General features: G+C 43.1%; 1 protein-coding gene across 1 annotated transcript in view; it reads left to right on the forward strand.

Annotated features, from left to right (window-relative positions):
* The window catches only part of LOC115200204 (sodium- and chloride-dependent GABA transporter ine), a 45,124-nt gene that overhangs the window by 13,449 nt on the left and 16,417 nt on the right, over positions 1-15,258 (forward strand). Inside the window, exons 3-6 of the mRNA XM_029763063.1 lie at positions 6,753-6,963; positions 7,204-7,336; positions 7,780-7,914; positions 8,152-8,255. Of these exons, the coding sequence (XP_029618923.1) occupies positions 6,753-6,963; positions 7,204-7,336; positions 7,780-7,914; positions 8,152-8,255 (583 nt within the window). The remainder of the gene's footprint in view (positions 1-6,752; positions 6,964-7,203; positions 7,337-7,779; positions 7,915-8,151; positions 8,256-15,258) is intronic.

Raw genomic sequence — 15,258 nt, forward strand, 5'->3', positions numbered from 1 at the left:
GAAAATGAATGCAGTCAACTCCCACTCAGGAATATTTACACTATACCATCCATGAAGTAACAAGGTGTAGCCCACTTGTTAGTGTAGTGATCAATAATAATGAACAATCTACAATTGATAAACCTGACTGACTCCATTAGATATTAATTTGTTCTACTATTTCTCCTTTTTTTCTGCACTGTTGGGAGAGGCCCGTAAGTAAGCATTTCACTGTTAGTCTACACCTGTTGTTAACGAAGCATGTGACAAATACAATTTGATTTGATTATAGTAAAACCATGTGCATTCAAGTATTGTGCGTTTAGCTGACTAAGGTCAAGGAATGGTCATGAGAAGCGAATGCAAAACGCAAGTATTATTTAATAACGTTGTAGAATGAATGTATTCACAAAGGTATAAAGCTTAAGTTACAAAGCAATACTGACATTTAACATAGCAAAGAGTGTACAAAGATATGCCTACTAGAAGCCTAGGAAATGAGAATTGATCATACAACCTTCCTCCATGGACAGTTTATAGGATAAGAGGGCGAACAACAGACCTTCATTCCATTTATACCAGATCTGACTTGTTTGTGTTCAAAGTCAATTGTTGACCAAACTAAAGGTAATAAAACTAAGATGTCAGATCAAACCAGCCAACATCCTCTAGGAAGGGAGTCACATCTACACTATATATACCAAAGTATATGGACACCCCTTTTGTGGATTCTGCTATTTCAGCCACACCCGTTGCTGACAGGCGTATAAAATAAAGTACATAGCCCATGCAACCTCCATAGACAAACATTGTCAGTAGGATGACCTTACTGAAGAGCTCAGTGACTTTCAACGTGGCACCGTCATAGGATGCCAACTTTTCAACAAGTCAGTTCATCAAATTTCTGCCCTACTAGAGCTGCTTCGGGCAACTGTAAGTGCTGTTATTATGAAGTGGAAATATTTTTGAGCAACAACGGCTCAGCTGCGAAGTGGTAGGCCACACAAGCTCACAGAACGGGACCGCAGAGTGCTGAAGCGCGTAGCATGTAAAAATCGTCGGTCCTTGGTTGCAACACACACTACCGAGTTCCAAAATGCCTCTGGAAGCAACGTCAGCACAAGAACGGTTTGTCGGGAGCTTCATGAAATGGGTTTCCATGGCTGAGCAGCCTCACACGAGCCTAAGTTCACCATGCACAATACCAAGTGTCGGCTGGAGTGGTGTAAAGCTCGCCACCATTAGACTCTGGAGCGGTGGATAAGAATTCTCTGGAGTAAAGAATCACGCTTCACCATCTGGCAGTCCAACGGACAAATCTGGGTTTGGCGGATGCCAGGAGAACGCTTCTTGCCCGAAGTGTAAAGTTTTGGTGGAAGAGGAATAATGGTTTGGGCTAGGCCCCTTAGTTCCAGTGAAGGGAAATCTTAACACTACAGCATACAATGATATTCTACACAGTTCTGTGCTTCAAACTGTGTAGCAACAGTTTGGGAATGGCCCTTTCCTGTTTCAGCATGACAATACCCCCATGCACAAAGTGAGGTCCATACAGAAATGGTTTGTCGAGATCAGTGTGGAAGACCTTGACTGGCCTGCACAGATCCCTGACATCAACCCCATCGAACACCTTTTGGATGAATTGGAACGGCGACTGCGAGCCTAGCCTAATCGCCCAACATCAGTTCCCAACCTCACTAATGCTCTTGTGGCTGAATGGAAGCAAGTCCCTGCAGCAATGTTCCAACATCTAGTGGAACGCCTTCCCAGAAGAGTGGAGCCTGTTATAGTATCAAAGGGGGGACCAACGCCATATTAATGCACATGCTTTTGGAATGGATGTTCAAGCAGGTGTCCACATAATTTTGGTATGTAGTGTATGTGTGATAACCCGAGGGGGTGGGCTGGGAACACTTGCATATTCATCAGTCTGTTCCATGTCCATTTTTTGCCTAACCACACATAATCTAGTTCCCAACCCATATCTCCACAGATGGCCAGGTTAGGAGTCAGTTGTGCACACCGAGAAAGCAATGGATTACTCTGTTTTGAACATTGTAACAATTACACTTGCTTCATGACAAATCATTCAAGTGAAGTGTTTAATTTGTTCATTATGGTTTGGCCCTGCATTACAGGGATGTGTACTTGATCTGGGTTGTGACTCTGTGAAAGCACTTGTTTGTCATTTTGCTGGACTGTGGTAATAGGAACACATTATCCTGAGAACCGCCTGTCTGCTTGTTTAATCAATTATGTGTATTGTATTGAGTGTGATTTGATATTTTCTGTTATTTTATTAAATAAAACAATTCTGTCACCAAACCAGATTTGTTGTTGGCTGAGACCTCGTCCAATGTCAATTTTAGTACCTCAATTAGTCTCCAATTATTTGGCCCTGCTTTTCTGGAAGGGTTTGATTGAAATCTAATTAGTGGGGGCTTTTGTTTTTGAGCTGACGCGCACACATGTTCAAATTACTCAAGGAGTGAAATGTAGTACATTCTGAATAACAATAGCCAAATAACAGCAACCAATACAAATCTAAATTTGGAATCAAATATGGGTGATTCAGCATGTGTTCTTGATATCCCAAATATTTCTCTTGATCGAAATTCACATTGTTTTCATAAGCAGCTCTTAGAACCCCCCACCCCCCACCCGTAACACATCAAATTAGCTCAGGATCAGTGGCTCTAAACAAATCCCTCCAATGTCTTCAGTGTTTCACTTATCACATGAGAGATGAGAGCATAGTATGTTCTCTTTCTAGTGTCCGCTGCAGGGCACTATTTTCCGTCTTAAGTTAAAGATTTCAAACTTTCTGCTTGGATCTTGTTCTGCAGTCCAGGAGGCACACTGTTAAGTATTCAACTCTCTAAATAGTGAAAGTTGTATTTTTTTAAATTCATACTCAAGAATTCTGATTGGTTAAAACCCAAATTCCTTTTGAACACTGAATGGCCTCTGACTACAGAACACTAGCAGTCACGTAATGCTCCCTTCAATGTACAAGAGCCCAGCCATCAACATCCATTGACTCTTGGGTTTGAATCAATAAGGTCACCTGTTCTAACTGAAGACTTTTCTCCATAGTTTTTATCTCCTCAAAGACAGAGATGGTCTACCCGGTCAAAGCGTATGGTTCCATCCCTTGATTTATCGCTCATTTCAGACTGGTAATGGCTCTGTGCTAAGCGAGGGACAAAAGCAGGTAGTTCTTTCTGTATATATTTTTTTAATTGATATTACTATGCCACACATGGTAACTGTGATACACAAATCTCTCCTCTGTTAAACAAACACAATTTACACACTGGACTAATGTGCTACAGTGTAATTACTTAATAGTATATGAATGTATCATCGTAAAATCCTCTCTCCTATTCCTCTCATGACCCACCATTGTATCTTTATCTGTGGGTTGTATTTGTAATGGGATTTGTAATTCCATATTTTGGTGGTGGAGCTTGGATACAGAATGCAGCACATTTCTATTAATCCCTAATGTGATTATATTACAAATCCCATTCCACATGGCATTGAGGAATTTATCATACACCAACCTCATAAGCTAACATTCTATACAACTACGTCTGATGGTCCTCTTCCGTTTCACAACAGCTAAAACTGAGCTGATGGCTCTTCCTTTGCAAAATGCATTATTACTTCTAAAAACCCTCTGGTTTAGGGGCATATTGTTTTTTATTAAAAAGACCAAGCTTTGCTTTGATTTGTTTTATATTTTGAGCGGCCTTGTGTGTTCTGTGTTTTGGCTGATTGTCTGTTTGGTATCCTGGTGTCCCGGAGATGTCTTCTAATTCGTCAGAACGTTTGGGTTTGAGTGGGGGGTGTTTACTCCTATGGGGACCGGGAGGGGCTCAGCTTACCTGATTGCTGCGAACAACAACTGATAACATTTGTGTTTTGCTTTTGAATTAGGAATTTTTTGGTTGTGTCCATTTCTTTGTTTATGTATGTTTGTGTGTACATATGTGTTGATTTTATATACACAAATAAATTATTTGTTTTATTAGCAGATGGAACCAGTTCTTCTTAATCATAAGATAACCTGTGTGTCTATTTTGTTGTTGGCGGTATCACAGGCATGTCTGTCACAATCGTGAGGAAAGACAGACCAAGGCGCAGCGTGAGTTGAGTTCCACATACTTTATTATATAGTGAAACTACCAAAACCATAAACAAACAGAAAACGAACGTGAAAGCCGTAGTGCTGAACACACTAACACAAACAATATCCCACAACCCAGGTGGGAACAATGGAGAACTTAAGTATGATCCCCAATTAGAGACAACAAACATCAGCTGCCTCTAATTGGGAACCATACCAAGAGCACCAACATAGAAATTAAAAGACTAGAACACCCCCTAGTCACACCCTGACCTACAGCACCATAGAGAACCAAGGGCTCTCTATGGTCAGGGCGTGACAATGTCAGGTGACTTCACCATGACTTTACAGGTGCAGTAGCAGAATCTACACAGGGAAACTTTGGTCATGAAAAGGTTAAGTTTAACACAATGGGTTAATATTTGAATAATAGATGTACGTGTAACATTGGATCAGAAGAGCTTTTGTTTCTGAAATCGTAAACCCTGCCAATTAGTTTAGTGGCTGGCAAGATTAGCCCAAAAATATGTTTCAGGGTTGCAATAGTAAAAGACAGAGATTGTATCAATGCTGCAGTGAAAGATTGAAATCGGCTACAGGACTACAGCATGTGTTAGGGCAAGGTCAAGCTAACTTTATATTCGTAAACTGAGGTATTTTATCTGCTTTTTCTTAGTAATTTTCTGACAAAATAATTCTTACAGTGACTGAACATTTAGAGGTTGATCCATTACTTACAATTCACATAATGTAACTACATAAAATGTAGCAATTCATAAAATGTTGTAATGTTTTGTACTAATCCTACTGAATTCTCCCTCGTCAGCAGTATTGCACCCCTGGGTTGTTATTGAACATAAGATTGAACTCGTTTTGACAGGGAGAACGCAAACACCATTACGCCACTCTGGGTGTTTGGACAAGCCAATAGAGCAGAGCATCCCCTTAATTAGTGGTGTGAAGGGAAAGCGCAAACTCTGGGATGAATGAAAAGAAAGGAGGCTTATGGTGTGCAGTAGTTCCAACTGATCCTGGAGGTCAGTAGGGTTATATTGGGTTGACAGAGGTGTTTTCTATTCGACCCACCCTCCATATTGTCCACAGCATTCCATTATTCTTTCTCTGCAAACAATGCCAATATACACCGAGTGTACAAAACAGTAGGAACACCTTCCTAATATTGAGTTGCACCCCCTTTTGCCCTCAGAACAGCCTCCATTGGTCGGGGCATGGACTCTACAAGGTATCGAAAGAGTTCCACAGGGATGCTGGCCCATGTTGACTCCAATGCTTCCCACAGTTGTATCAAGTTGGCTGGATGTCCTTTGGGTGGTGGACCATTCTTGATACACATGGGGAAGCTGTTGAATGTGAAAAACCCAGCAGTGTTGCAGTTGTTGACTCACTCAAACTGGTTCGCCTGGCACCTACTACCATACCCCAGCACCAAACATGACCTGACCTGACCTCACAGGGATTTGTTTGTCAAGACACAGTTCTTCTATCAGAGTACATTAATGTACATAGAGTCCAGTGGAATGCTTTATGAACAGTAGACAGTCATTACACAACTGCTAAACTGTTGGAACCTCGCTACATATTCTAGGAGCTAAGGACTAAATCACTTTCTTAATCAAAACTATTTAGAGAAGAGAAACACTCAACACTGTTTCTGACTAATGCAATTATAAGATTAACTTGTTGATAATTCTAAATCGGCTGGCTGCCACAGTTAATTCCAGCTCTCCGTGATGTTTTCTGATGTTTTCTTATGATGTTTTCTTATGAGAAATTGCACAATGTTTGGTTATTCAGTGTCCAACTGAGAGACACTTGACCCAGCACAGCAGAGGACCCATGTCAAGTTCGGGTAGTAAACCTGGACTACTCTTATCATAAGGTCTAATCATGCCACAGGGACGTAGTTCTAATACTTGAGTCATTGTGTATGCTACTAGCAAAAAAAAAAACGTAGTTTTTATTTCTCCCCTCAACAATAAAAAAAGAAAAACTGCAACAAAAAGCTAAAGAATAAACAACTGAAACGATGTATGCCTGTTACGTTTTTCTAAATTTGATAAATTTTGTCATGTTGTTGGACTGTGTCGCAAATGAAATCCCAACTCATTATATCAACAAATGCCTGGAACTGGATGTCCATATGGCTCTTCTTCAGTTCCCATAAAATAGAGTGGATGTATTCTAAATTACAGACTAAATTACAGACATATGACTCTTCTTCAATTAAATTACAGGTAGATCTCTATCTGTGTACATGCCTGGCCAATTTTGCCTTCCAAACCCACCGCTTTGAATCGGTCAGTCCTGTTAGTATCGGAACATTTATTATTAGTCATTTGAGAAAGCTCAAAGGACTTTTTCTTGAGCTTTGGTTTTCCTGGAAAGTGTTTGTTGGATTTTAGGCACATGCATGAATCTTTTTCCACAGCTAATTGGTAATGGGAGCACTACCATTGTAGTTTACCCATGCTTACCTTTATAGATCTACATACAGTACACTTCTGAAGGAGGCCCACACACAAAAGACACCAGAAGAGAAAGTAGCTACTGCTGTTGGGGCATCACCACTGTAGGAAAGTTCCATGACTTTGTCCCTTTTGCCCTACCTGTTGTTCTACAGGTGTGGGCATTGCCACAGTCGTGATCTCCTTTGTGCTCTGCACCTACTACAACGTTCTCATGAGCTGGGCGCTCTACTACTTCTTCAACTCATTCCGAGCCACCTTCCCCTGGCAGTCCTGCAACAACACCTGGAATGCTGTAGGTAACTGCTCCATCGGTTTCCCTGGCAACACCACCCACTTGCATTCGGCCAGTCAGCAATACTTTGAGTAAGCATCGATCTTCTTCAATGAATCACATTTTTATTGATGTAGGATCTAGAAGTCACTGGCATGGGTAGGGCTCAGGACTCTTGTGGTTATTGTTATAGCTTGTTTTATCAAAAAAACAAAAAGGTCCCATCCAGATTACTGTAAAGTCGGGGCTCTTGTATTATTGAAGGATAACAGTATGATTATGAAGGTTTCTTTAGCTTTGATTCCCATCCTGACCCTTACTTCCTCTCTCAGTCACAGGCTTCTGGAGATAACCAATGGTATTGAGGAGGCAGGAGGACTACGCTGGGAGCTGTTTGGCATCCTTATCCTGGCCTGGGTCATTGTCTACTTGTGCATCTTCAAAGGTGTCAAATCCACTGGCAAGGTCAGAGTGCATTCTCTTCCCTCAACACTAGCTACTTATGGCTATTCCTCTTTAGAACAGTAGATTGTTTAGTGTTAGTAATTTGTGGTATTATCTATACATTTCTGTTAGCCATTACTGTTTCATTTTAAATGGTTGCATTCACCAGATACTCTTTGTTCTTAAATGTATACATAACTTTTGTATGCTCTCAGGCTGTCTCATCGGTGGGGGATCATTATTCAAATCTAAAGGTTTTCCATTGCCTTTGGGTCTACATTGTTGGTGGGTGTTGGAGGAGAACAGATGGGTGTTTAGAGGAGACAGAATTTGAGACAGAATTTGAGACAGAATTTGTTCCACCTCTATGTTGCTTCATACATCTTGTATGTTTTGATCTACAATACATTTAAAATCATGTTATACTTACTGAGTATTTTTATTCTTCTCACTCTTTGCTTTAGGTTGTTTATTTCACCGCCACATTCCCATACTTCATGCTGTTTGTCTTGCTCATCAATAATGTCCAGCTTCCTGGAGCCAAGAATGGGATGCTTTACTTCCTGAAGCCTAAGTGGAGCAAGCTGCTTGATGTACAGGTGTGACATACTGTATTAGAGGATGAATGATGATTAATGGACAGTTTCCCGGACACAGATTATGCCTAGTCTGGGACAAAAAAAAGGATCCATTGAAAAAGGTTTCTAGTCCATGATTAGGCTTAATCTGTGCCTAGGAAACTGCACAGAAGTGTATTTGTGTTCTTGTTTTACAGTATGAGTAAAAACATTGTGTGCATCGCTCACCTTTATCCGCTTATCTCTGCCTTACTGCAGGTGTGGGTTAACGCTGCAGCCCAGGTATTCAACTCCATTGGAATAGGATTTGGTACCATGATCTCCATGGCCAGTTACAACAAGTTCAACAATAACATCCTCAGGTTAGAGATGCAGTCTCCTGTACCACTACAGGACCACTTTGTCTTTGCCATCACATGATTTATCTGCAGATACACAGTGTAATTCTATAGTTCAAAAATAATAACTGTCTCATGGTGACTAAGAGCAGTTAACTGTGTCTTCTCAATAAGACCCAACATGCTTTGTACATCAAAAGATCTGTCAATCAAGTGAGGGCATGTCAAGTTGGGGGAGGGTTTGGCGGGCAGGGATGTCCATGTCCCATCATGCACTAGCGATTCCTGTGACGGGCTGGGCGCAGTGCATGCTGACATGGTCGTCAGGTGTTCGATGTTTCCTCCGACACATTGGTGCGGCTGGCTTCCGGGTTAAGTGGGATTTGTGTCAAGAAGCAGTGCGGCTTGGTTGGGTTGTGTTTCGGAGGAAACACGGCTCTTGACCTTCACCTCTCCTGAGACCGTACGGGAGTTGCAGCGATAAGACAAGACTGTAACTACCAATTGGATACCACGAAATTGGGGAGAGAAAGGGGTTAAGATTTTTGTATTTTTTTTAAAGCGCAGTTTGGCCGGTCATGTTTTGGAGGACGCATGACTCGACCTTCACCTCCCGAGCTTGTTGGGGAGTTGCAGCGACGACACGAGATCGAAAAAGGGGGTAAAATACGGAAGTGGTCCAATGAAGCAGACAGAAGGCTACAAGACTGTTTTTCTAGTACAGACTGGGATATGTTCCTTGATTCATTGGATAGCGTTGAGGGCTGCATCAATAAGTGCATAGACAACGTTATTCCCACAGTGACTAAATGAATGTATCCAAACCAAAAAACATGGATTACAGGCAATATCCAAGCTGAGCGCAAGGCAAGAGCTACTGCTTACAAGGAACAGGACATGGACGTATACAAGAAAGCCCACTACGACCTCCAACAAGACATCAAGCATGCAAAAGGAAGCATCAAGCATGGCTCCAAAGCTTGTCGTATGTGGCAGGGCTTTAATACTATAACGTGAAACCCAGCCGTAAGATGCCCAGTGATGCAGAACTCCCAAACAAGTTAAATGCTTTTTATGCTTGCGTCGAGGAATACAACACTGAGTCTTGCGTGAAAGCCTCTGTTGTTCCGGATGACTGTGTGATCTCACTCTCCATGGTCAATGTGAGTAAAACTTTGAAACACTCAAGGCCACCGGGCCAGATGGAATACCAGGTCCTGTTCTGAAAGCATGTGCAGACCAGCTGACAAGTGTTCCACCATTGGGGTGCCAGGACAGAGTTTGGTCATTTGTTTTCAGGCTGGTTGTATTGGTGCTAGCTAGGTACCAAGCTAAAGCTAGCTACCCCAGAAGTTGCGGTCAAACAAATTATGCTTTATTACCAACGCAGTATTGTAAACACATCGTTCGTGGCCGGTGTTTTCTTGACTTGTAGTGCAGCACATCGTGGGCTGTATGGAAACAGGCCAAAAATGAATGACAACTCAAATAATTGTGCGTGCCAGGCCGAAATGTGTCACGGGCCGGAATCGTCCCATGGCCCTTGTTTGACACGTGCTCTAAGGGCACATGGTATGCGATCGATGACAACAATGTTAAGTGGACAAGTGACAGTGACCGCATGGAATTCAAATGAGGTGATGGTCAGGTGAGTGAGGGAGAAAAGAGCGAATCTCCACTTAGGATAAATGAGCAGCCCTGTGCCACCACCGCGACGACCAGAAGCTGTCGGACTATGAGAGAAAATGTAGTCGGATGAAGAGAGAGCAGCTGGAGTAGCAGTGTTCTCTGGGGTGATCCATGTCTCTGTCAGGGCCAAAAAGTCTAGGGACTGGGATGAACTCAGCGTTCTTGACCATAGATCGGCAGTTCCAAATCCTGCCGGAGACCAGGAATTGCGCAAAGGGTACACTAAATTAGAAGGGTTGCAGCCAAGGGGTGGGGAGTGTCTGTAAAGTCAACTGGGATACATGCCATAGTTGCCAAAGCTACAAAACAGCAAAATGAGATCATCTGAAAATAACTAGGTCAAATACTCAAATGAGAGTGGTGTGGAGCCTTCTACTCTTTCTTCATAAAATAACTAGGTAGAATGTCTTTGTTTTGCCGACGGGCTTAGTTTTGACAGTGACACCACCACTGGCACTGATTACCACAACAGTCACACATTTCCCTGCCCCTTAATCCTGGTTGATGTGTCAACAATCACCTGCAAGTTATGAGTAGTCAGCAGTTCACACACCAACTAGGCTAATAGGAAGACGGGCAGCACTTAAAGTAGATGGCCCTAGCTAGCAAAAAGACAGTACTAGACAACAGATTAAGATGAAAATTATACTCCTCGAGATATCAGAAGTCCTCTAGCTATAGAATGGTTCTGTTCCCTGAACCGGTTCCAACCCCTGGTCTTAACAGACTTTTTCAATCTCTCCTTGTCCCAGTCTGTAATCCCAATTTATGTTTCAAACTGAACAACAACTCCAAGGTAACCAGCCTAAATGACTATCAACCTGTAGCACTCACATCTGTAATTATGAAGTGCATTGAAAAGCTGGTCATGACACACATCAACACCATCATCCCAGACACCCTGGACCCACTTCAATTTGCATACTGCCCCAACAGATCCACCGATGGTGCAATCTCAATTGCACTTTACACTGCCCTCTCACACTTGGACAAGAGGGGAAATAATTGTGTGAGACTGCTGTTCATAGACTACAGCTCAGCGTTCAACACCATAGTCACCTTCAACCCTGGGACTGAAAACCTCCCTCTGCAACTGGATCCTGGGCCCTCATTTATCAATGTTGTGTAGAAAAACTTCTAAATTAACCCGTACGAAGAAAATGTGATGTTCGCAAGTACAAAAAAGTTCGTATTTACACACACCTGTAAGTATTTTACCTTGATAAATCAGACACGTTCTAAAACACTGTGCTAGTGCACGTGAAGTCTCATTTACATAAAGAACTGCCCTAAATGACCATTTATGGTCACAAACCTTACATTTTAAAGCTGCAAGAAATGTGACTAATTTCTGTCTGCCAACATGGATCTAGAAATATAACTTTTGATCACCGAAGTGGAAGCTAAACAAGCCATACTTTTGGAGCCCTCAGCAATGGCTTGACAAATAAGATAAAAAATATTGCTTGGGAGCAGGTTAGAGCTGTGGTAAATTCTACCTCATCTGAGTGCAGAACAGTTAATGAAATTAAAAAGAAATGCTTTGATTTGAAAACATATGCAAAAAATAATAATTAGGATCCACAAAAGGGATATAAGTGCAACAGGAAGACGGCAGAGTGACTCTCTTCACTGTCTGCTATGGACCAGCACATTGGCAGCATAATTGGAGAGACCTCAGTGTCTGGCATCATTTGTGATGGTGATACTGAGGACCCTCTCCCAGACCCTGAAGGAATACCAGACACACCAACTGATGGTGATACTGAGGACCCTCTCCCAGACCCTGAAGGAATACCAGACACACCAACTGATGGTGATACTGAGGACCCTCTCCCAGACCCTGAAGGAATACCAGACACACCAACTGATGGTGGTACTGAGGACCCTCTCCCAGACCCTGAAGGAATACCAGACACACCAACTGATGGTGATACTGAGGACCCTCTCCCAGACCCTGAAGGAATACCAGACACACCAACTGATGGTGATACTGAGGACCCTCTCCCAGACCCTGAAGGAATACCAGACACACCAACTGATGGTGGTACTGAGGACCCTCTCCCAGACCCTGAAGGAATACCAGACACACCAACTGATGGTGGTACTGAGGACCCTCTCCCAGACCCTGAAGGAATACCAGACACACCAACTGATGGTGGTACTGAGGACCCTCTCCCAGACCCTGAAGGGATACCAGACACACCAACTGATGATAAGTCAAGCTTTATTTTCACAACCATATTCAGACATGGACCACATCTAAATATTTTGTCTTGACAATATATCTAAAAATCAATATATAACAAAATAAATGTAACAAAATTAATATAACAAAACATGAAATCTTGATAGATGTGAAACAATGAGATCAACACACATATTCTTGGACTCAATCAGCAGCTGGAAGATGTATGCAACGGCCTAAGAGAGAGAAATCAATCATTGAAAGAACTTGTTGATTGTGTCAAACATGTGAGACAATAAATTATTGTGCAATGTAAAGGTGTTTTCCTTGTCGATTTGATTACAATATTTGGTAGAACATATACCTTAAACCGTTGTATGATATTGACTCTTGTCCTCAGTGCCAGAGATATGGATGGTGGGGAAACACTCCCTGTCAGGCATGGGCTCATCGGGTCTGGTTGGATCATTCAGTGGAATGCCATTTTTGATTGCAATGTTGTGGAGCGACATTCCTCCACAACATTGTGTGCTCAGATATATAATAAGCGTGCTTATTCTGGCATCAAGCCTTGACAATGTAGAAAACCTAAAATAGGAATTTGCACATTGTATTACATTCATGGTAATGTCATTTCAGAGGCAAACCTTGCTAGGCTGGTATTGCAGTGTGCCTCCTGTCCCAGACATGCACAGCCAATGTCCTTTCGGCAGGTCTATGGTGCGCTCCACTGTTCTTGTGCGTGCGTAGGCTTGGTTGTACCTTGCCTCTTGTTGGTTTGAGGGGTTTGTGAGGGCAGTCATCAAATCAATGTAAAGTTTATTTGTCATGTGTGCCGAATACAAAAGGTTTACACCTTACAGTGAAATGCTTACTTACAGGCTCTAACCAACAGTGCAATTTCTAAGTTAAACAAAAATAAAAATGTATTAGGTGAACAATAGGTAAGTAAAGAAATAGACAGTGAAGAATAACAGTAGTGAGGCTATATACAGGCACCAGTTAGTCAGGCTGATTGAGGTAGTATGTACATGAATGTATAGTTAAAGTAACTATGCATATATGATAAACAGAGTAGCAGCAGCGTAAAAGAGGGGTTGGGGGGCACACAATGCAAATAGTTTACGTAGCCATTTGATTACCTGTTCAGGAGTCTTATGGCTTGGGGGTAAAAACTGTTGAGAAGCCTTTTTGTCCTAGATTTGGTGCTCCGGTACCGCTTGCCATGCGATAGTAGAGAGAACAGTCTGACTGGGGTGGCTGTTTTTTGGGGGCCTTCCTCTGACACCACCTGGTGTAGAGGTCCTGGATGGCAGGAAGCTTGACCCCAGTGATGTACTGGGACGTAAGCACTATCCTCTGTAGTGCCTTGCGGTCGGAGGCACCAGGCAGTGATGCAACCAGTCAGGATGCTCTCGATGTTGCAGCTGTAGAACCTTTTGAGGATCTGAGGACCCATTCCAGATCTTTTTAGTTTCCTGAGGGGGAATAGGCTTTGTCGTGCCCTCTTCATGACTGTCTTGGTGTGTTTGGACCATTCTAGTTTGTTGGGGATGTGAACACCAAGGAACTTGAAGCTCTCAACCTGCTCCACTACAGCCCCGGTGATGAGAATGGGGGCGTGCTCGGTCCTCCTTTTCCTGTAGTCCACAATCATCTCCTTAGTCTTAGTTATGTTGAGTGATAGGTTGTTATTCTGGCACCAACCGGCCAGGTCTCTGGCTGTCTCGTCATTGTCGGTGATCAGGCCTACCACTGTTGTGTCGTCTGCAAACTTAATGATGGTGTTGGAGTCGTGCCTGACCACGCAGTCGTGGGTGAACAGAGAGTACAGGAGAAGACTGAGCACGCACCCCTGAGAGGCTCCAGTGTTGAGGATCAGCGTGGCAGATGTTGCTATCTACCCTCACCACCTGGGGGCAGCCCGTCAGGAAGTCCAGGATCCAGTTGTAGAGGGAGGTGTTTAGTCCCAGGATCCTTAGCTTAGTGATGCGCTTTGAGGGCAGTATGGTGTTGAACGCTGAGCTGTGGTCAATGAATAGCATTCTCACGTAGGTGTTCCTTTTGTCCAGGTGGGAAAGGGCAGTGTGGAGTGCAACAGAGATTGCATCATCTGTGGATCTGTTTGGGTGGTATGCAAATTGGAGTGGGTCTAGGGTTTCTGAGATAATGGTGTTGATGTGAGCCATTACCAGCCTTTCAAAGTACTTCATGGCTACGGACGTGAGTGCTACAGGTCTGTAGTCATTTAGGCAGGTTGCCTTCGTGTTCTTGGGCACAGGGACTATGGTAGTCTGCTTGGAACATGTTGGTATTACAGACTCAATCCGGGACGTTGAAAATGTCAGTGAAGACACCTGCCAGTTGGTCAGCACACGTCCTGGTAATCCGTCCGGCCCCGCAGCCTTGTAAATGTTGACATGTTTAAAGGTCTTACTCGCGTCGGCTACGGAGAGCGTGATCACAGTCATCCAGAACAGCTGATGCTCTCATGCATGCCTCAGTGTTTCTTGCCTTAAAGCGAGCATAGAAGTGATTTAGCTCGTCTGGTAGGCTCGTGTCACTGGGCAGCTCGTGGCTGTGCTTCCCTTTGTAGTCTGTAAAAGTTTGCAATCCCTGCCACGTAAGACGAGCGTCAAAGCCGGTGTTGTACGATTCAATCTTAGCCCTGTATTGACGCTTTGCCTGTTTGATGGTTCGTCAGAGGGCATAGCAGGATTTCTTATAAGCTTCCGGATTAGAATCCCGCACCTTGAAAGCGGCAGCTCTACCCTTTAGCTCAGTGCGAATGTTGCCTGTAATCCATGGCTTCTGGTTGGGGTATGTACAGTCACTGTGGGGACGACATCCTAGAATCAGTTATTGATAAAGACAGTGACTGATGTGGTGTACTCCTCAATGCCATCAGAAGAATCCCGGAACATGTTTCAGTCTGTGATAGCAAAACAGTTCTGCAGTTTAGCATCTGCTTTATCTGACCACTTTTTTGTAGACCGAGTCACTGGTGCTTCCTGCTTTAATTTTTGCTTCTAAGCAGTATTCAGGAGGATAGAATTGTGGTCGGATTTACCAAATGGAGGGCGAGGGAGAGCTTTGTACCGTGTCTGTGTGTGGAGTACAGGTGATCTAGAAGTATTTTCCCTCTGGTTG

Source organism: Salmo trutta, chromosome 9 (genome assembly GCF_901001165.1).
Source record: "Salmo trutta chromosome 9, fSalTru1.1, whole genome shotgun sequence".
Taxonomy (NCBI): domain Eukaryota; kingdom Metazoa; phylum Chordata; class Actinopteri; order Salmoniformes; family Salmonidae; genus Salmo; species Salmo trutta.